This window comes from Bos indicus x Bos taurus, chromosome X (genome assembly GCF_003369695.1).
Source record: "Bos indicus x Bos taurus breed Angus x Brahman F1 hybrid chromosome X, Bos_hybrid_MaternalHap_v2.0, whole genome shotgun sequence".
NCBI classification, from domain to species: domain Eukaryota; kingdom Metazoa; phylum Chordata; class Mammalia; order Artiodactyla; family Bovidae; genus Bos; species Bos indicus x Bos taurus.
Genome location: NC_040105.1, coordinates 35,451,388 through 35,475,391, shown reverse-complemented (window position 1 = coordinate 35,475,391; position 24,004 = coordinate 35,451,388). Strand labels below are relative to the sequence as shown.

Here is a 24,004-nt window from a genome sequence, read left to right as displayed (position 1 = left end):
GTTAGAATGGAAAAGAGTAAATTGAGAGAAAAAGTATAATTATGGCCATGGGATAAATATAAAATGCTTAGGTTAGCCTTCCTCAAAAAAAAAAAAAAAAAAATCCTGGTAGTTTAGATCATCTGATTAATACTGCCTTACCAATAAAGTATTAATGTTAAATTAACACACTATATATGTATATAGATGTATTTATATAAGCATTGGAAATAATTGAAAATAATACATTTAAAAATTATTTCCACAGCTATCTTTGCATGTTTTCCTTTTCTTATACTGTATAATTATTTAAAGTGGAGTCTGCATAATCTTCATGCTTGTGTGTTTTACAGTACTTGTCAACTACAAAAGAGAGAAAAAGACAGATATGGATGGAATTTGTAAAATAAAATCATAAAATAGACTATATATTAATAAACACTTAGAATTTTCCAATAGTGGATAATAAAACAATCATGGCATAAAAAATCAAATTGTATTTTAAGAAAATAACTGTAAAAGTAAGTGAGCTTAAAGATTCACCAAAGGTAAAGAGACAAGTAAAGAATTTTATGGGACATGATCAAGTTTAGACAGTTGTTCAGTAACATACAAGCATGCAGAAAAGAAATCCAGTTCATCCTCAAATACATAAAAACCATTCCTGAGCTAATGGCTAAAATAAAGATGTTAGGATGACTGAATTTATTCTCACTAAGCTTTGACTTATAATTCTTATAACCGGGGAGATTTTAGTTCATTTTGGGAAAAGTTGTTGGAAATGTGACTTTGAGGAGATTGAACAAAGGTGATGCTAAGGATGAAGACAATAATGACAATGAAGATGAGAATGACTGATTATCACAGTTTAAAGTGTTTTATCTTAGATAAATTCAAGCTCTCAGCCATAATTAATGAACATGACTATTCTGAGGACTTTATACATTTCCAAATATGATTATTTCTATTATTTTTCTCTACTTGTCAACAGCTTATTTTAAGAATCATTGGGTAAACCATTCACATTAGAGATGAAAAGTTAGATGAAGGAAACAGAGTAGCATTCCACAACAACTTCTTCAATGTAAAAAAAAAAATTGAAAATAAAATTTTACTACTATTATTATTACCATCATTAATTTATTACATAGGATCTGATAAGGTCTCTGCATGTCATGCTGGTTATTGTGTCTTACAAAATTTCAGGTTTTTAAATAGCACATTACCTGAAATTTTCATGGTCTTCTCCAGACCGGATACTTGCAGCTCGGTCATTGGGAAAGGCTATCAGTGCATCCTTTAATAACTCTTTATTTATCTTATGATTGTGAATGCGTGTCATGGTTGACTGAAGCATCGCAACACGTGCATGGTCCTTGTACTGCACCAAGTCTTTCACCACAAACTGTCCCGTAGGATTACTGACCAAAGGGGATATACCTGTTAGAGAATTGAATATTAAGTTTAAACATGTTTTTTTTTTTTGAACTTCCATGAATTAACAATTACACTAGAGTGCTGCTTCCAACTTAAAACTAAATCCCTAAGCAAATTCAGAAAATACAAATAATTAATAAATGGATCTACATAAAACAATTTAGTAAAATAATGCATGCATAAGTGATAAAAATGCATGCAAAAATACTAAAACCTGATAACTTGAAGGACTGGGTTGTCCCACATGAAACTGAAATTTTTATAAAGAGAACTGAATATCAGCAATTTCATATGGTTCAATGTATAAGAGATAACTGAGAATTAGTTGAAACAGTAGCAATCAGAAAATCTATGGAATGGTCAAAATGGTTTATATTATAGATACAAAAAAGTAAAAGAATAAAATATTAAAATATTTAATAAATTTTATATACCACCAAATCAGTGCTAGTCAAAGTGAGATCTTCAAAATGGCAGCATCAGCATCTACTGGAAACATGCTGGAAATTCAAATATTTGGGCTCCAACAAAGATCTGCTTACATCAATGATGGGATGTAAGACAGTGACATATTTTTACAGGCCCAGATACATGCAAAAGTTTAGAAGCATTAGATTAGATCACATTTGATATACACAGCTAAACATTAATGTGTTAAGATAATCCTAGAGTAACCAAAAGTAAACTAATAGTTGATAAGCGCCCCTAATAGCATACCAGGATTAACTTTCATCACAACTTTCTTGGTAGAAGGCTTGCAGACACTATTAAAATATAAATATACATGATGGAAAGGCTTCAGTGATGAAGACTGCAAATTTTCATCTGCCACTGAGCCAATAATCTCTATAAATTGCTTCACTTTAAAGACTCCAACTTGATGTGGAATGAATGAACATGTCACATTCTGAAAACAGAAGAAAAGTGATCAATTGCTATAGGCTGAATATTTTAGGCTTCCCTTGTGACTCAGCAGGTAAAGAACCTGCCTTCAATGCAGGAGACTTGGGTTCGATCCCTGGGTAATATTTGCGAACCCCTAAAACTCATGTTTTGGGTTGTTGTTCTGTTTCTATTTTTGCCATGTCATGCAACATACATGATCTTAGTTCCACAACCAGGGACTGAACTCATGTCCCTGAAGTGGAAGTAAGGAGTCTTAACTACTGAATCACCAGGGAAGTTCTGAAACTTTTGTTAAATTCTAATGCTCTATAAAACAGAATTAGGCGATTGAAGCCTGAATGGGATTAGTGTCCTTATAAAAGAGGGTGCACAGAGCTCCTTAATCCTTCCACCATGTGAGGATATCAGAAGAAGTCTGTGCCCAGAAAGAGGGCCCACACCTGACCATGCGAGCACTCCCATCTAGGATTTCCAGCCTCCAGAACAATTAGAAATAAATTTCAGTTGCTTATAAACTGTATAGTCTATGGTATATTCTTATAGCAGCTGAAATGTATAAAGAAAACAGAAAAATGTTAGGATAAAATAAAAAGCAAATAGAAAATGTTGCTTACAAAATTTTAAGGCAAGCTAGTTTATTGATGGTGAAATGAAAGTCTTTAGAAACATCATATACAGCTCTGACAAATCTTTAAGATACACATTATTAGAAAACTATCTAAAAAAAAATTTAAGATTAATGGTACTGAAATACTTCCAGAATGGCAGAATAAAGGCCTCTAAAAAGTTACTCCTTCACAAACAGAAAGAGAACACTGGGAAAATTGTCAAAATTAACTTCTCAGCTATTTGAAAATTACCTAAAATATCACACAACGAACACTTCAAAAGTTGAATGAATCAGGCTACAAAGTTTAGCCTCATTCGCCACATTCACTTGACCTCTTGCCAACCAACTACCACTTCTCCAGGCATCTTGAAAACTTTTGCAGGGAAAACACTTCCACAACCAGCAGGAGGCAGAAAATGCTTTCCAAGAGTTCGTCAAATTTCATAGCATGGATTTTTATGCTACAGGAATAAACAAACTTATTTCTCGTTGGCAAAATGTGTTAATCACAATGGTTTCTATTTTGATTAATAAAGATGTATTTCAGCCTAGTTATAATGATTTAAAATTCATGGTCTGAAATCACAGTTACTTTTGTACCAACCTAAACCTAGATACAGAGAAGGCAATGGCACCCCACTCCAGTACTCTTGCCTGGAAAATCCCATGGGCGGAGGAGCCTTGGTAGGCTGCAGTCCATGGGGTCGTGAAAGAGTCAGACACGACAGAGCGACTTGACTTTCACTTTTCACTTTCATGCATTGAGAAGGAAATGGCAACCCACTCCAGTGTTCTTGCCTGGAGAATCCCAGGGATGGGGGAGCCTGGTGGGCTGCCATCTATGGGGTTACACAGAGTTGGACACAACTGAAGCGACTTAGCAGCAGCAGAAGCAAACCGGGACACCATATTCAAAAGCAGAGACATTACTTTGCCAACAAAGGTCCGTCTAGTCAAGGCTATGGTTTTTCCAGTAGTCATGTATGGATGTGAGAGTTGGACTGTGAAGAAAGCTGAGCGCCGATAAATTGATGCTTTTGAACTGTGGTGTTGGAGAAGACTCTTGAGAGTCCCTTGGACTGCAAGGAGTCCATTCTAAAGGAGATCAGTCCTGGGTGTTCTTTGGAAGGACTGATGCTAAAGCTGAAACTCCAGTACTTTGGCCACCTCATGCAAAGAGTTGACTCATTGGAAAAGACTCTGATGCTGGGAGGGATTGGGGGCAGGAGGAGAAGGGGAATACAGAGGATGAGATGGCTGGATGGCGTCACTGACTAGATGGACGTGAGTCTGAGTGAACTCCGGGAGTTGGTGATGGACAGGGAGGCCTGGCGTGCTGCAATTCATGGGGTTGCAAAGAGTCAGACACGACTGAGTGAATGAACTGAACTGAATAAACAGAAACTGTCCCGAGGAAACACAACTGTTAGAGTTATTAAACAAAGACAATAAGTCAACTATTATAAATATGTTCAAAAAACTGAAGAAAAACATGTCTAAAAACTTAAAGGCAGTATGAGAACATCTCATAAACTAGAGCATATCAATATAGAAATTGTTTAAAAGAACAAATAAAGACAAGAGAATGCAGAAAACTCACAAATATGTGGAAATTAAATAATACATTTCTAAGTAACCAATAGGTCAAATAAGAAATTTCAAGAGAAATTAGAGAAAACTTTGAGATAAAGAAAAAAAAATATGGGATGCAGCAAAAGAAGTGATTAGAAGTAGATTTATAGCTGCTGCTGCGTCACTTCAGTCATGTCCGACTCTGTGTGACCCCATAGACGGCAGCCCACCAGGCTCCTCTGTCCCTGGGATTCTCCAGGCAAGAACACTGGAGTGGGTTGCCATTTCCTTCTCCAATGCATGAAAGTGAAAAGTGAAAGTAAAGTCGCTCAGTCATGTCTGACTCTTAGCAACCCCATGGACTGCAGCTTACCAGGCTCCTCTGTCCCTGGGATTCTCCAGGCAAGAGTACTGGAGTGGGGTGCTGTTGCCTTCTCCAAGATTTATAGCAGTAAGCATAAATATTAAAAAAAAGATAAAGGCCTTTCATCAATAACCTAACCTCCATTTTAGGAAATAGAAAAAAGAAGAGCAAAAGGAAGTAAACAAAGCAAACAAAAGGAAAGGAATAACCATGAAATAGAGACTAGAAAGCAATGGAGAAAATCAACAAACCTGAAACTATGTCTTTGTAATGATTAACGATATTGAAAAAAATTTGAGCTAGACTCACCAAGCCACAATCAACAACAGCAAAAACTCAACTTCTTAAAATCAGGAATAAAAGAAAGGATATCACTACCACTCTACATCAATAAAAAGGAATATGACAGAATAATAAAACAATAAATAATCACGTGCCAACCAATTAGATAACCTAGATGACGTGGACAAATCCTAAGACACAAACTTCTGAACATGGTTCTAGAAGAAACAGAAAATCTGAATAGCCATAGGATAACTAGAGATTGAAACAGAAATCTGAAAACTTCTGACAAAGAGAAGTCCAGAATCAGATGGATTTGATGGTGACTTTTACTGGACATTTAAAGAAGAATGAACACCAGTTCTTCACAAAGTATTTCAAAAATTAAAGATAACATTTTCTAACTCCTTCCATGATACCAGTTTCACTCTAATGTAAAAAGGCATTCAAGAAAACTACAGACTAATGTCTTTTATGAATATATGTGCAAAATTCTACCAAATACTATCAAATTGAATTCAGTAACACACACAAGGAGAAGGTGATGGCACCCCACTCCAGTACTCTTGCCTGGAAAATCCCATGGGCAGAGGAGCCTGGTAGGCTACAGTCCATGGGGTCACAAAGAGTCAGACACAACTGAGCCACTTCACTTTCACTTTTCACTTTCATGCATTGGAGAAGGAAATGGCAACCCACTCCAGTGTTCTTGCCTGGAGAATCCCAGGGACGGGGGAGCCTGGTGGGCTGCCGTCTATGGGGTCGCACAGAGTCGGACACGACTGAAGTGACTTAGCAGCAGCAGCAGCAGCAACGGACACAAAGGATCAATCACTATGTCCAACTATGCACAACTCCTTTGCCATGAAACATCACATATTTGGTCTTGAGAACAATTTTTTGGATAAGACTTCCAAAGCACATGTAACAAAAGTGAAAAATAGACAAGACTACATCAAACTAAAAAGCTTTTGCACAGCAAAAGAAACAGTCCATATAGTGAAGAGACATCCTACAGAATGGGAAAAAATACTTGTGAACCATATATGTGATAAAGGGTTAATATGGAGAATATATAAGGAACACTTACAAATCAAAAGCAAACTAATAACCCGGTTAAAAAACAGGCAGAATGATACAGGATGCTTGGGGCTGGTGCACTGGGATGACCCAGAGGGATGGTATGGGGATGGAGGTGGGAGGGGGGTTCAGGATGGGGAACATGTGTACATCTGTGGCAGACTCATGTTGATGTATGGCAAAACCAATACAATATTATAAAGTAGTTAGCCTACAATTAAAATAAATAAATTTATATTAAAAATAAATTTTAAAAAAAGAAAAAGGAAAAAATGGAACCTAGAAAAGAATTTCTTAATATATTACTAGCAAAAATGTGATAAGATGTATGTTTAGAGCTCTGGTTATATCAAAATGCTGAAAGCCACACAAATATCAAAAGAGATTAAATGAATAAGATATGGAACACTTTATAATGAAAAAAAACAAATGGGCAGAGCACTTGAATACACATGTCTCCAAAGAAGACATATGAATGGCAAAAGGTATAAGAGAAGGTGCTCAACATCACCAATCATCAGGGAAATGCAAACCAAAACCTCAATGAGCTATTACATCCCACCTGTATCAAAAAAAATCAGATAACAAACATTGCTGAGGTTATGAAGAAAAAGGAACCTTTTTTGGTGTTTGTTGTTGGTGGGGATGTAAACTGATACAGCAATTAGACAGCAATTAGGGAAAATAGTATGAGGACATCTCAAAAAGATTAGAAATAGAACTACCATATGATCCAGGAATCCCCCTTCTAAGCATATATCCAAAGGAAATGATATCCATATCTCCAAGAAATATCTGCTTTCCCATGTTCATTGCAACATTATTTGCAATAGCCAAGAATCAAAAATAACCTCAATGTTCATCAATGAATGAATAAAGAAGATATGGTACACATACAGTGGAATGTCATTCAGCCTTAAAAAAGAAGGAAATACTGCCATTGCTGACGACATGGATGAACTCGAAGGACATTATTCTGAATGAAACAAGCCAGACACAGAAAGACAAATATTACATGAATTTTACATGTGAAATATATGTGAGTTTAAAATAGTCAAACTGTTGGAAGGACAGAGTAGAATGGTGGCTGCCTGGGGCCGGGGGTGGAGGGGGGTGGAAATAAGGAGATGTTCGTCAAAAGAGTACAAAGTTTCAGTTGCTCAAGATGAGTAAATTCTGGAGATCTAATGTACAGCATGATGACTATAGTGAACAATACTATATTGTTGACTACTATATTGATGACTATAGGGAACAATACCATACCTGCAGTTTACGAAGAGGGTAAATCTTATATCTTCTCACCATAAAATCAAGATTTAAAATTTGAGGTGATGAATATGTTAATTAGATTAACTGTACTGATCATTTCAAAATGTACACATTTATCAAAACAATTGTGCACGTTGCATGTATGCATGCTAAGTCACTCCAGTTGTCTCTGCAACTCTATGGACTGCAGCCCACCAGGCTTCTCTGTCCATGGGGTTTCTGCAGGCAAGAATACTGGAGTGGGTTGCCATGCCCTCTTCCAGGGGAGCTTCCCAACCCATGTGCACCTTATTCCTATTTGTCAATTGTACCTCAATAAAGCTGAGGACAAATAACATTGAGCATAAAACTGGGAATGTGTGGGATAATTATAAACTGTATATTTACTGCTACATTCCTCAGAGCACCTTGATCTGTATTCAAAGTTTTAAAGTTCCCCCTTTGTTTTATTACACTTTGTTTCTATAGTAAAAACTACATACATAAGAAAACTTATCCATATAAAAACTTTCATATGAATGTTTATAGCAGCATTCTTCACCACAGCCAAAAGGTAGAAACAATTCAAATGGCCATCAACTGATGAATGGATAAACAAAAGGTAGTATAGCCATACCATGGGATATGATTTGGCCATAAAAAGCAATGGGTTACTGATATTTCAACATTGATGAATCTTGAAGATATTATGCTAAATGAAAGAAACCAGAAACAAGTCTACATACTATATGACTATATTTATATGACATGTCAAGAACAGGAAAAATTTATAGGGATAGATGAGATTAGTGGTTATCAGGGGCTGAGGAATGGGGAGCAGGGGGAGTGACCACTAAAGGACACTGTGTTTCTCTTTGGGGTGATGCTAACATTGTGAAATTAGACAGTGCTAATAGTCACGCAATTCTGTGAATACACTAATTACCACTGAATTGTATACTTTAAGTGAGTAAATTTTATGGTATGTGAATGATGCTTCAATACAGTTGGTATTAAAGGAAAATAATAATTTTACCATACTTCCAAATACTTGGAGGCTAGTTGACCAGCCTGTGGAAGTCATAGTTCTCCAGTGTCCCCTACATTTCTTACATTCATTTTTTATTAATTTGAAACTTATAACTGCTCAAGAAATCTACAAATGTAGAGGGCTAACCCAGGGATCAAAACCAGATCTCCCAAATTGCAGGCAGATGCTTCAACCTCTGAGCCACCAGGGAAGCCCCAAAAATTGTGTTAGGAAATTAACTATCAGCTATGAGAGTCCCTTGGACTGCAAGGAGATCCAACCAGTCCATTTTGAAGGAGATCAGCCCTGGGATTTCTTTGGAAGGAATGATGCTAAAGCTGAAACTCCAATACTTTGGCCACCTCATGCGAAGAGTTGACTCACTGGAAAAGACTCTGACGCTGGAAGGGATTGGGGGCAGGAGGAGAAGGGGACAACAGAGGATGAGATGGCTGGATGGCATCACCGACTCAATGGACATGAGTCTGAGTGAACTCCAGGAGTTGGTGATGGACAGGGAGGCCTGGCATGCTGTGATTCATGGGGTCGCAAAAAGTCGAACACGACTGAGTGACTGAACTGAACTGATGGGATTTTTTGAGTTTGAAAATTTTATATAGCATAGGGAGTTCCCAGGAGTCCCACTCAATGTGAAATTTCCAAATTGGTTTCAGAGATATATATAAGTATATATTCCTTTCTATGCCCAGAAGATTATATGCTGACCAAAATTTAAGTGGCAAATATACTTCAGGTCTGTCTTGCATTACAGAAATTAAAAACCTATGTGAACAGAAAAAAAATTGATGTAATATGAAAGGAAAGACCCTTTACTACACCCTCTTTAAATGTTCCTTTCTCAACAGTGATTCATTATCTCTTCACCCACATATTTATCAACTCTCATCCATGTATCTTCTCTAAACACTCAGATATGCCCTCTACACTCAAACTGAATTAACATTTTCATATGGCGTCCACTTAAATTGTTGGCCATCCTACATATTTTCTCAACATAACCACTAGGGACAGCCCATCCCTAATCAACTGTAACTAATTTTATTCCTACCATAAATTAAAAGTCTTCCCAGGTGGCTGCGCTTTGCTGGAGCGGTTGTGAGGAGATACCCCATGCACAAGGGCAAAGGAGAAGCCCCAGCAAGACAGTAGGAGGGGCGAATTTGCATTTGGAATCAAACCCTATTCCTGCCAGAGAGGCTCAGAGAGCTCAAACAAACCTTGTGTGCACTAGGACCCGGGGACTCCACAGAGACTGAGACAGAACTGTGTTTGAGCATCTCCTGTAGAAGTATGGGTCAGCAGTGGACTGCCGCAGGGGCAGGAGCTCTGGGTGCAGCAGACGTGGGTATGGCATAAGCCCTCTTCAAGGAGGTTGCCATTAACCCCATCATAGAGCTACCAGAACTTACACAGGACTGGGAAATAAACTGGGAGGGCACAAAGAGAACCTTATGTGCACCAGGACCCAGGGAAAGGAGCAGTGACCCCACAAGAGACTGACCTAGACTTGCCTGTGAGTGTCCAGGAGTCTCCAGTGCAGGCGTGGGTTGGTAGTAGCCTGCTGCAGGGTAGGGAGCACTGAGTGTAGCAGTGCGTGCATGGGACCTTTTGAAGGAGGTCGCCATTATCTTCATTACCTCCCACCATAGTTTGGCCCCAGGTAAATAGCAGGGAGGAAACACAGCTCCACCCATCAACAGAAAATTGGATTAAAGATGTACTGAGCATGGCCCTGCCCATCAGAACAAGACCCAGTTTCCACCTCAGTCAGTCTCTCTCATCAGGAAGCTTCCATAAGCCTCTTATCCTTCTCCATCAGAGGGCAGATAGACTGAAAACCACAATCACAGAAAACTAACCAAACTGATCACATGGACCACAGCCTTGTCTAATTCAATGAAACTATGAGCCATGCCATGTAGGGCCACCCAAGATGGACGGGTCATGGTAGAGAGTTCTGACAAAACATGGTCCACTGGAGAAGGGAATGGCAAACCACTTCAGTATTCTTCCCTTGAGAACCCCATGAGCAGTATGAAAAGGCAAAAAGATAGGACATTGATAGATGAACTCCCGAGGTTCCTAGGTGCCCAATATGCTACTGGAGATCAGTGGAGAAATAACTCCAGAAAGAATGAAGCTGCTGCTGCTGCTAAATCACTTCAGTTGTGTCCGACTCTGTGCAACCCCATAGACAGCAGCCCACCAGGCTCTGCTGTCCATGGGATTTCCATGCAAGAGTACTGGAGTGGGGTGCCATTACCTTCTCTGCGAAAGAATGAAGAGACCAAGCCAAAGCAAAAACAACACCAGTTGTGGATGTGACTGGTGATGGAAGCAAGGTCCGATGCTGTAAAGAGCAATATTGCATAGGAACCTGGAATGTCAGGTCCATGAATCAAGGCAAATTGGAAGTGGTCAAACAGGAGATGACAAGAGTGAACGTCGACATTTTAGGAATCAGCCAAATAAAATGGACTGGAATGGGTGAATTTAACTCAGATGACCATTATATCAACTACTGTGGGTAAGAATCCCTTAGAAGAATTGGAGTAGCCATCATAGTCAACAAAAGAGTACTAAATGCAGTACTTGGGTGCAATCCCAAAAATGACATAATGATCTCTGTTTATCTCTAAGGCAAACCATTCAATATCAAGGTAATCCAAGTCTATACCCCAACCACTAATGCTGAAAAAGCTGAAGTTGAACGGTTCTATGAAGACCAACAAGACCTTCTAGAACTAACACCCAAAAAAGATGTCCTTTTCATTGTAGGGGACTGGAATGCAAAAGTAGGAAGTCAAGAAATACCTGGAGTAACAGGCAAATTTGGCCTTGGAGTACAGAATGAAGCAGGGCAAAGGCTAATAGAGTTTTGCCAAGAGAACGCACTGGTCATAGCAAACACCCTCTTCCAGCAACACAGGAGAAGACTCCACACATGGACATCACCAGATAGTCAACACCAAAATCAGATTGATTATATTCTTTGCAGCCAAAGGTGGAGAAGCTCTATACAGTCAGCAAAAACAAGACCAGGAGCTGACTGTGGCTCAGATCATGAACTCCTTATTGCCAAATTCAGATTTAAATCGAAGAAACTAGGGAAAACGACTAGACCATTCAGGTATGACCTAAATCAAATCCCTTACGATTATACAGTAGAAATCAGAAATAGATTTAAAGGGACTAGATCTGATACAGTGCCTGATGAACTATGGAGAGAGATTTGTGACATTGTACAGGAGACAGGGATCAAAACCATCTCAAGAAAAAGAAATGCAAAAAAGAAAAATGGCTGTCTGAGGAGGCCTTTCAAAAAGCTGTGAAAAGATGAGAAGCCAAAAGCAAAGGAGAAAAGACAAGATATACCCATTTGAATGCAGAGTTCCAAAGAATAGCAAGGAGAGATAAGAAAGCCTTATTCAGTGATCAATGCAAAGAAATAGAGGAAAACAATACAATGGGGAAGACTAGAGATGTCTTCAAGAAAATTAGAGATACCAAGGGAACATTTCATGCAAAGATGGGCTCGATAAAGGACAGAAATGGTATGGACCTAACAGAACCACAAGATATTAAGAAGAGGTGGCAAGAATACAGAGAGAAACTATCCAAAAAAGATCTTCACGACCCAGATAATCACAATGGTGTGATCACTCACCTAGAGTCAAACATTCTGGAATGTGAAGTCAAGTGGGCCTTAGGAAGCATCACTATGAACAAAGCTAGTGGAGATGATGGAATTCCAGTGGAGCTATTTCAAATTCTGAAAGATGATGCTGTGAAAGTGCTGCACTCAATATGCCAGCAAATTTGGAAAACGTAGCAATGGCCACAGGACTGAAAAAAGTCAGTTTTCATTCCAATTCCAAAGGAAGGCAATGCCAAGGAATGCTCAAACTACCACACAACTGCAGTCATCTCAAACGCTAGTAAAGTAATACTCAAAATTCTCCAAGCCAGGCTTCAGCAATATGGGAACTGTGAACTTCCAGATGTTCAAGCTGGTTTTAGAAAAAGCAGAGGAACCAGAGATCAAATTTCCAACATCGGTTGGAGCATCAAAAAAGCAAGACAGTTCCAGAAAATCATCTATTTCTGCTTTATTGTCTATGCCAAAGCCCTGGACTGTGTGGATCACCACAAACTGTGGAAAATTCTTCAAGAGATAGGAATACCAGACCACCTGACCTGCCTCTTGAGAAATATGTATGCAGGTCAGGAAGCAACTGTTAGAATTGGACATGGAACAACAGAATGGTTCCAAATAGGAAAAGGAGTACGTCAAGGCTATATACTGTCACCCTTCTTATTTAACTTATATGCAGAGTACATCATGAGAAATGTTTGGCTAGATGAAGCACAAGCTGGAATCAAGATTGGCGGGAGAAATATCAATAACCTCAGATATGCAGATGACACCACCCTTATGGCAGAAAGTGAAGAAGAACTAAAGAGCCTCTTGATGAAAGTGAAAGAGGAGAGTGAAAAAGTTGGTTTAAAGCTCAACATTCAGAAAACTATGATCATGGCATCTGCTCCCATCACCTCATGGCAAATAGACGGGGAAACAGTGGAAACAGTGGCAGACTTCATTTTGGGGGGGCTCCAAAATCACTGCATATGGTAACTGCAGCCATGAAATTAAAAGACGCTTACTCCTTGGAAGAAAAGTGATGACCAACCTAGACAGCATATTAAAAAGCAGAGGCATTACTTTGCCAACAAAGGTCCGTCTAGTCAAGGCTATGGTTTTTCTAGTAGTCATGTATGGATGTGAGAGCTGGACTATACAGCATGCTGAGTGTGGAAGAATTGATGCTTTTGAACTGTTGTGTTGGAGAAGACTCTTGAGAGTCCCTTGGACTGCAAGGAGATCCAACCAGTCCATCCTAAAGGAAATCAATCCTGAATATTCATTAGAAGGGCTGATGTTGAAGCTGAAACTCCAATTCTTTGGCCACCTGATGCAAAGAGCTAACTCATTTGCAAAGACCCTGATGCTGGGAAAGATTGAGTGCAGGAGGAGAAGGGGATGGCAGAGGATGAGATAGTTGGATGGCATCACCGACTTGATGGACATGAGTTTGAGTAAACTCAGGGTGTTGGTAATGGACAGGGAAGCCTGGCATCCTGCAGTCTTTGGGGTCACAAAGAGTCAGACATGACTGAGCGACTGAACTGAACTGAACAGGTGGCACTAGTGGTAAAGAACACGACTGCCAATGCAGGAGACATAAGAGATACAGGTTCAACACCTGGGTTGGGAATATTCCGTGGATAAGGTCATGGCAACCCACTCTAGCATTCTTGCCTGGAAAATTCCATGGACAGAGGATCCTGGTGGGCTACAGTCCATTGGGTCGCAAAGAGTCGGACATGACTGAAGCGACTTACACACACACATATACACACAAACTTAAAAATAGCCTATTACTATCATTTCCCTCTATATATTTCATGCTGTAATATTTTTCTTGTTTCCTTGGTACTTGGCCCATTCCTAAGATAATCCTAATCAAAATTGAAGTTGGATGCTGTGATAAGTTCTGAAACATCTTATTTCAACTAGCAAAAGTAAAGTATCAAAAGGATGTAGGACATATGCTCCCACATTATATATTCACCAGAGCCTTTATTTTCTTTGGGCTATTATTTTCAATTTTTTCTAAAACACTGCTATTTTAAAATCTTTCACTCATTTTGTTCCTCTCACTAGGCTTTCTCAACTTCCATCTCCACTCTCTCTTCCTTGTGTAAAGCACTTCTGTAGGAAATTGATAATCGGTCTTTCAGCTTCAAACTCTTTAACACTCGGAGCTGGCTGCTAAGAAAAATTGATTCCTGTGATTCCTGTGATCCTTGCCAGCTTCTCTGATCAGAGAAAATCAGCTACGTTTTGAAAGATATGCAGGTTACTGGAGAAAATGAATTACGCTGGTAAGGTCAAGAGACAGACTGAAGGAAGTCTCTGTGCTGTGCTGTGCTTAGTCTAAGTAGCCATTAAAAAGAAAAAAAAATTTTTTTAAAGAAAATGTTTTGCATAAGGTGGTTAGCATGTGTTATTCTCTGAAGACTAATTAGCTCTATTGAAAATGGGGGGAGGGAGTGTCATTCTAATGAAGCAGGAAGAGTTATACATATGAGAGCAAAAGTGAGGTCGCTCAGTCGTGTCCAACTCTTTGGGACCCAGTGGACTGTAACCCACCAGGCTCCTCCCTCCACGGTATTCTCCAGGCAAGAATACTGGAGCGGGTTGCTGTTTACTTCTCCAGGGGATCTTCCCGACCCAGGGATCGAATCCAGGTCTCCCGCGTTGCGGGCAGACACTTTAACCGCTGAGCTACCAGGGAAGCTCATACATATGAACTACATGCATTTAAACATGTATGCAATAGCTCTTGATTGCAACTGGGAGAAAGCTTCCATCAATAATTTTATGAACCATATCACTATGCATCGGAGTAAAGATGATAAAGTAAGAACCTGAGGTGAAACAAACCACTCCTGTCTAATGGTGTTTAGAGCAAGACTCAGCAAACTTTTTCTGTTAATTACCAGACAGTAACTATTTAGGCTTTATGAACCATACAACTCACAACCATTTAACCTGCCCTTGTAGCATGAAAGCAGCTATAGACAATAGGTAACAAATAAGAGTGGCTACATTCCAATAACAGTTTACTTAAAACAAAACAAACAAAAAACAAGTGGCAGAGGGTCTGGGACAGAACTGTCTGAGTAGTGAGAAAAAGCAAACCCGACATCCACAAGCTGTCCTTAGTGCTCACAGGTATGTCTTGGCATTCAACTTCTGTGCTCTGCATCGATAGCTCTACAAGGCCTCCGCCAATTAAGCATTTTGTTTTCCATTTGAAAATTCAACTCAACCTTCATGGTCTGGCTCATACGTTGCCATCTTGGCAGACCTTTCTATCTGGCTGGAGGTTCTATATCACCTTGTTACAGATCTGTTTTAAGACATTTGGCATTCTTCTTGAACTCTACGCCAGCCTCGACTCCCCCACCCCTCACTGTGCCCCCGATGCACGGTGCCCATGAACGGTAGTTGCAGGGCACTTTCCACACCAGCCTCTTAAGAGCTGGCCTGGGAGGATGCATCTCTCAGCAAGTCCTCAGACTCTAGTGCCTGCTTTCCCCCTACCGCCTCGCCTCACAGGAGTGCATAGACCTGGGCCTCTTGGTGGCAAAACTGCCGCCACCACCTCTCTCCTGGCACTGGGGCCGGAAACCAGGCTGCAGCCTCTGCACATGGCACTGGACTTCCATTTCCCCTACATGTGTGCACTCAAGCTTGGCCAACCATCCTCAGCTCTTGGGATGGGGAAGAGGGCCTGGTTCCCATCACCGTTTCACCATTTGCTGCTATTAGCAGCCGCTGGCTCAGAGGCTTCCTGCCTCTGGTCCCTGGGTTCCAGTGCCCTAGACATGGGCTCCAGGACCATGCCTGGATCCACCCTTGTGAGAGAGGGTCAAAGCTCCGTGCTGGATATTTAAGTTTAGGGGTCAACATCCTGGGCACATAAATAAATACTCTCTCAGAAAAAAAAAAAAAAAAAAATCCATAGAAGCAGAACTGTTTTGCACTTCTTTGCTTTCTCTACAGGTTTTTTTTTTTTTTTTTGGCACATGAAAGGCAGGTAAGAAATAATTACGAATATTGTACAAGTACCGATACAAACCAATACAGGCTTCCCTGGTGGCTCAGACGGTAAAGTGTCTTCCTGCAATGTGGGAGACCCAGGTTCAATTCCTGGGTCAGGAAGATCCCCTGCAGAAGGAAATGGCAACCCACTCCAGCACTCTTGCTTGGAAAATCCCATGGACAGAGGAGCCTGGTAGGCTGCAGTCCATGGGGTCGCAGAGAGTCGGACACAACTGAGCGACTTCACTTTGACTTTCACCAATACAAAAGTATTCATAACCAGGCCACAAAAGAGATTAAATTTCTAAACACTGGTACAACAAATGTAGGTTTTAATCCTATGCATGGCTTTTTAGTCAACCTTAAAATATTTAAAGCATGTGAAACATAGAATGATAATCTTACCTGTATACATCCTTCATCAATCTTGCCCTTTTGAGGATCAATTTTAAAATGTGCAGTTTTTTTAAAGTGGTACATCAGAGGAAGGGATTTGGATCGATTTTGCATAACACAATGAATCTCTGAATGTCCACCCATGAAACAAGGTGCAAAATTAAGAATCCTTCCAGGATCAAACTGTAGTAAGACTGGAAGTCCTGAGCCTGTCAGGGCTAATTCTATTTTCTGAAATGAGCCACCTATAAAAGCAATAATAGTTTGTTAATATTAAAAGTGTTTTGGGAACCCAGAATATATTTGCTCAGTCCAAAGAGTGTCATCTGAAAGACTTGATGAGACATGGGTATCTAATTCAATCTTTCATTCAACAAAGTTACTGAATGCCTTCTCTGTGTCAGTATTTTTCTAGACCTTGGGAGTACAGTAGTGAATAAAACAGGTGATGTCCTTGCTCTCATGGATTTTACATTCTAGTGAGCTGACACTGACAATAAAATAAATAGGTAAAGTAAGGTGAGACAGAGTACAATGTCTTGGGGATGCTCATTTATATTGGGAACTCCAAAAAGAATTGATAGGGAGATGTGAGCAAAGATATAAAGGACCCTGGAAGAAAATCATGGGAAAAAAATTTTTTAAGTCTATTCTAAATACAGCAAACAGCAAATACAAAGACTCTAATGTAGGAATGACTTGGCATGCTCAAAAAAAAAAGGGGGGGGGAACCCTTAGGAATGAAGTATGGCTGCAGAAGAGTAGTAGAAGAATGGTAAGAAAAGATCCGACATAAGATATACTTTTGACTGTAGAGATAACAAAATTTGCTGACTGACTGCAGTAGAATTGGAGATTGAACACAATAAATGATGATGCTAAGGTTTTTGGCATAAGCAACTGAAGTGATGGAATGAAATGGAATGAAGTGACGTAAGAAATGAAGTCATTTTTTGAGGCAGGAAAGACTTCAGGAGGGACAGGCTATGGGGAACCAATAGTTCTTTTTGGACATGTTAATTTTGAGACATCTGGTAGAAATCCAAGTGGAAATGTCTTATTAGGTCACTTATTGTATTTGTCAGCTTAGAGTGAAGATGAAGAAGGAAGGACTGGGGTTGTCAGGAGAGAAGAGAAGCTGGGTGAATACTAATCTCAGATCAGGAGAAAGTGAATGAGTGGAGGAATGTAGTAGTAATGGCAAATACCAGGACTCAGTTGGGATTAATGGTTTTGTGTTTTTCACTGGCCCATTTAGCTTCTGAGGTGCAGCCCTGGAGTAGGCTGAGAGTTGAATTGAATCAGATTAGAGGTTTTCCACTCAGCCACAGTGGGAGTTGAGCCAAGAGGTTTACATATACTTGGGGGAAAGTGAATAAAATTATGAACAATGGAATATAAGCTGAGCAACAATGTAAATATGAAGTTTTGGAGATAGAGTACTAGAAAAGAAGGTAGTCACTATGAAATGAGGGCTTTGATTGAGTGAAAGAATAGTTTTGCAGAGAAAGTATTACAACTAGAATGCCAAAAATAGGGTTTATATTTCTTCACTCATACTCTTACTAGCCAATCCAAGATTCTAAGGCAAACCTAGCATCTCTATCTCTAGCCTTTGAAAACTAGATTAACTTGAAAGCCTAGAATAAATGTTCTGTCTATGGTCAGCAGACAGAGCTCAGTATCATCAACTATAGCATAAATAGTAACAAAGCAATCAATTTATGCCCTAGGAACACTGTTCAACTCTGCTCAATGACATCACTCATACCAACACACAAATCTTCTAGACTCTTATCTTGCCATGGTCATCTTTCTGGATTTCATCACTCATCTGCCTATATTTTTATTTTCTCTTTGATCTTTCTTGCTAAACTGAACTTCAATTCCATTTTACTCACTGCAACTCATCCAACATTACCTGAAATGTACAGAGTTCACTGCATTTTTACATGTGACCTACAAAGCACATGCACTTATGAATATCCTATAACAAGATACTGCATCCTTTTATTGATACTAGAACTCTAGGCCTTATTCTTTGACTGTTACTTTATGTAGATTCTAAGAGAGCTAAAGGCTTGCTAAAAATGAAATAGATCGTTTGTTCCTATATTAATCTCTAAGAGAAAATCTAGGCTTATGAAGAAAAGAAACAAGGTTGTTTTTTGTTTTTATTTTATTTCTTTAACTCTACATCACCATGTTTATCTACTGTCATCTGAAAATAATTAAGTCATTTAACTTTTAAATTGGAAAATTATTATATAAATGATTCTGAGGATGACTTTTCTCAATGTTTCACAGAAGACATGTTAAGGTCTCTCGAATGTTTTCATTCTAATCAATAATTATACATTTCATTAAATTGCCTCTACATATATTGCTGTCCAAACTTTTAAAGAATTTAAACAGCTATATATTTGATGATAATGTTCATTTCACACTTACTTTTGATGATTTGATTATCATCTCTCAAAAACCCATCTTTACTTGCTACAGACTCAAATCTCAAAAAAACAGCATAGTCTTGCCTATGTGAAGGATCATTCTTTTGAACATCAATGATTAGCCTGTGAAAAAATTACAATCAATTATTTCTAAAGCAAAGATGACACATTTTATTAATCTCTCAAAAGGGAATATCAACCCAATACCTAAATCTACACAGATGGAATTCAGCAATAAAAAGATAAGTGTGATCCATTTTCCAAAATTACCTCACAAGATACTGAGACTTGCAAAAGAAGCTCACACTCATATATGTGAAGTCAAAAACACTGAGTTCATGATGATATTTGCAAGATAAGTGGGATTCAAATATACTAAATTGTCAAACTCTTGCCACTTTTTGTGTAAAGGATTTTCTTTCCAGGCAAACTTCATTGCTAACTAAGATCTCTGTTCAAGTCTCTATAGTGGTCCTTCCTACAACCCGGGTGTAATTGCAAATCTCTGGTACATATCTGTGTCCTCCCATGAACTAAGCATATATTTCTAGCCACATTCTTGTTAGAGGAGAAAAGGCAATTTGGAGAACAGGATTTGGTAACAGCCAAATATTGGCAGAGGAGAAAAGCAAAGGAAAGATGAGAAGAAAGGAAGTAGGACCAGAGACACAGATGGGTTATGTCACAGGCTTGTGCCCTGACACAAGCCTTACCTGCTGCTTCTGCTGCTGCTAAGTTGCTTCAGTCGTGTTCGACTCTCTGCGACCCCATAGACAGCAGCCCACCAGGCTACCCCATCCCTGGGATTCTCCAGGCAAGACCACTGGAGTGGGTTCCCATTTCCTTCTCCAATGCATGAAAGTGAAAAGTGAAAGTGAAGTCGCTCAGTCGTGTCCGACTCCTCGCAACCCCATGGACTGCAGCCCAACAGGCTCCTCCATCCATGGGATTTTCCAGGCAAGAGTACTGGAGTGGGTTGCCATTGCCTTCTCCATTGCCTTACCTAGAGCTCAGCTTTTTAGCACTGGATACTCATATATATACACAGAAGGTTGATGTGAAATATTACATAGGAATTCAAATAGCATATTGAGAACACCTTTAAGACTACAAATCATATTTATTTCTCAGTTCATGCTAGACTTTCAAATAAAATGAACATATTGCCATGAAAAGAACATTTAGAATTTCAAAGATTGTGTATTAAACAGAATCTTACAGATTCACCAAAGAAATTTCCTGCATGAAGGGATGATTAATAAGGCAATTATAGATTGTACAAATAGAACAACTACTTGATTTATTACTCTCCTTAAATTAAACCACAACTCAGTCTTCATCAGACAATTGGTATCACCAAGTGACCCGGTTGTCACAGAGAGAAATACATTAAACATTGCCTTCTTACAAAGGTCAACATACTGACAACTGGATCAGTTACTGTCATACACTACAATCTCTCAAGTGTACCTGCAATTGCTACTGTATATTTAAAACAGCATTGTCAATTATATTTTTCAAACTAAATAACCAAACCAAGCACAGGGAAAACTACACATTGGCAAAAGTCCTAAACATTTGTATGAATTTTTGCAACCAAGTGTGGTTGATCCCAGCAGCTACAAAAGGCTTAATATTTCTGATATTCAGTCTAAGTATTTGGCCCTGGCAGGAGCACTGCATCCTCTCTGAAGGCATCTACAACAAACTCCATGCTCCTAGCCACTGCGTGACTATTTCTGGAAGGACAGTAAGGTCTTGGTAGAACAGACTGGTCTGTGGGCACAATTCAAAGCAACCCCAAACTTTCACCATCTCATTTCCACAAGGTCTAGAGAGATTTTTAATTTAAACTAAAGTGTTTACTTTGGCCACCTCATGAGAAGAGTTGACTCAGTGGAAAAGACCCTGATGCTGGGAGGGATTGGGGGCAGGAGGAGGAGGGGACGACAGAGAATGAGATGGCTGGATGGTATCACTGACTCGATGGACATGAGTTTGGGTGAACTCTGGGAGTTGGTGATGGACAGGGAGGCCTGGTGTGCTGCAATTCATGGGGTCGCAAAGAGTCAGATACGACTGAGCGACTGAACTGAATTGAACTGAGCTGAAGGTGTTTACAAACATTTTTAAATATTGGAAATAATGTTAACCATGTTAGAAATATTTAGAACCATAGTAAGAAAAATCCAATTTGTGCCTTCTGCCAAGTTTTACTATTAAAATCAATCTGATGAATGTACCATTAATATACTTTCCATTGATCAATAACACCATAATGAAATTAATTTTTGCTTACTTTGGGCTGAAACAAAATGAAATTAAACTCTTTTGATAAGGTAGTAACCTCCCTTCATTAGGAACACAGGAGATAATTGTGGTAATATCTATGCTCTTTATTTTCCTTAAGTAGGTGAGATTATTTAAAGCAACATCTGTTCTTTGTTTAATATTTGTACCCTGTAATATAAAATCAGAAATAAAAGAATATTAAGGCAAATATACAAAAAGTATTTTAAAATGTGGTCATAAAATAATTATTGAAATTCCAGAGGCTAGATATAGAGAATATGTATGTCTTTAAAGAAACATGTGTAAATTTGATCAAGGCACCTCATAAAACTTAAAGAACTATTGAAAAATTGATGAGAACATAAAGCCCCACAATTAGCCACTAAGATATATTAATACCCATCTATTACTATCAAGGTCAGGTTGATTTACTAAACTTTTTGAGGTCACCCTTGGAAACACATGAAATGAAATCATATCTTCATGTTAAAACATTTTTAGATTAATTAAGCAGCTTGTTGGTTATTAGTAAGTTCAAAACAATCTGTTTCAAAACATAATACCTGATCTTCCTCCGTTCCATTATTTACTTACCAATTCTTCTCCAACGGAATCATCTTGCATTATGGCTACCCAGTTTATAGGTTCTGGGCTATTATTGTACAGAAGTGCACGTTCAATCTTTGACGTTCCAAAGAAAACAGAACCAAAGCTAATGCATTCCAACTTTTTATCATTATTTATGTTTAATAATTCAATAATCTGCTCAACCACATGAGCTCTGATATTCAAGAATACGTCTGGACGATCTTGCAAACTCACTCTACAAGATAATGAATTATACATATATATTTTAATTAGAATTCTATACACTTTTTCTCCTAAATGTTTATATAAACAGAAATTTTATAAAATCACATTATAATTAAAATTCAAAGACCTAAAGGAAGTTCCTTTCACGTATGTGACAGAGACTGTCATGTCCTTCTTTCTGTCTGAACTTGCACAGTAGAATGGCATATGTGCAACCTAATTTATTGTCTCCGGGAAACAACAAAGATGGAAAATAACTGCATGAATTGACCTAAAAAAATTTATTGATATTTCCATATCACCAATTATTCTTTAAATACTAGAGTTATATAGAAGGATTTATATGGCCACCTCTAGTTCTAGAATTCTGAGATTCTTTTCTAATCATCCCATTTCCACAAGTCCACTCACCAACTTCATCTTCATCCTAATAACCCAATTCTCTATGAAGCAAAGTATCTTGGCAAAACTCCACTTATTTGCTGAAATGAATATCTCCCCTCATAAAACTTCATTTTTCAGACTAATCTGAATTTACTGTTGAAACTTCCTTTACCTTACATTTATCCCTCTCTGGCATAAACGCAATCCTTTTGAATCTTGCCCCATCAGATAGCACAAATCAATGACCAAAACACAGCCATCACCAAAGTCTTTAAATTACACTCTATCTCTGTTACACTGGGCATGGTTCATACCATGTCTTTACACATCTCCCCTCACTTAGTTTCTTGACACCATACTTTCATGCTTTTCCTTCAACTTATTTAGACTCTACCTTCTTATTCTCATAAGACTTGAGTATTTTGTAAATTCCATGAATAATGCTGTTTCTCTCCTACTCTTTTATACTCTACTCTCTTTCTCAAAGTTATTTTTAACACTTCATGCTTCATCTACAATTTATGAACTAACAACTCTCAAAGCAATATACCTAGACCAAAAATTTTTATGGGACTCAATATAAGTAAATCTAATAGGCTCCAAAGGATTCTGCAAAGCAAATCAATTCCAACGTTACAACTGGAGTCAAGATCTTCTACCACAGACCTGAACCTCCTCTTACTTTGTCTTTCTATAACCAGTTACTAAATCTAGTCAAACATACCTCCATAACATACCTCCATTCTGCACACTTCTCTCCATATTCCCAATCTGTATCTTAGCTGAGGCCTTCATTATTTCTCTTCTGCCTTACTATTATAGTTTCTAGTCAGGCTATCCACTCCACATCTGTACTCCTTGATTTTGTACACTGCTATTAATGTGAGTTTTCTAAAATGAAAACTAATTAGGACACCCCATCCTAAAACTTTCCTGAGATTCCACAGCCTTTACAATAAAATCTAAGTTTGTATCAGGGCTCACAACTGTTTCTCAAACATTTTTTTTGAGCTGTAGCTTTCAGTGAGAAATGTATTGTACACTGCAATGCAAAATACATACACACACAGACACACATACACATGAAACAAGTTTTACAAAATGCCATTTGAATTTAGTATGTGAGATGCATTCTGATGTTTTCTATATCATTGTTTTAATACTAGTGGTGACTCACTATACTGACTGCATATCCTGCTAATGAACTGAGAAGTATAGCCAAAAAAAAAAAAAAAAAGCTTTCCTATAAGGTACTTAACTGGACCCTGTACCATTCTGTTTTTCTGGTTTCATCACTCCTCACCTCCATCTCTTTGCCTCAGATCTCAAGATGTGTAACACTGTCTATTAACCTCTAGAAAGTCATCTTCTACCTGCTCTGCCTGAAATCATTCCTCTAACCTTCTCCCATCACCAATATCCACCTCTCCTACACACAAACACACACACACGCACACACACACTC

The 24,004-nt window shown here is 38.6% G+C and overlaps 1 protein-coding gene across 2 annotated transcripts in view; it reads right to left on the bottom strand.

The window, feature by feature from the left end:
- Positions 1 to 24,004, bottom strand: part of CFAP47 (cilia and flagella associated protein 47) — a 504,014-nt gene that overhangs the window by 464,746 nt on the left and 15,264 nt on the right. For both annotated transcript variants that reach the window (XM_027534335.1, XM_027534336.1), the window contains exons 5-10: positions 21,937 to 22,165; positions 21,350 to 21,510; positions 19,052 to 19,173; positions 16,610 to 16,845; positions 2,134 to 2,323; positions 1,206 to 1,419 (exon numbers count right to left, since the gene is read on the bottom strand). In XM_027534335.1, the coding sequence (XP_027390136.1) occupies positions 1,206 to 1,419; positions 2,134 to 2,323; positions 16,610 to 16,845; positions 19,052 to 19,173; positions 21,350 to 21,510; positions 21,937 to 22,165 (1,152 nt within the window). The remainder of the gene's footprint in view (positions 1 to 1,205; positions 1,420 to 2,133; positions 2,324 to 16,609; positions 16,846 to 19,051; positions 19,174 to 21,349; positions 21,511 to 21,936; positions 22,166 to 24,004) is intronic.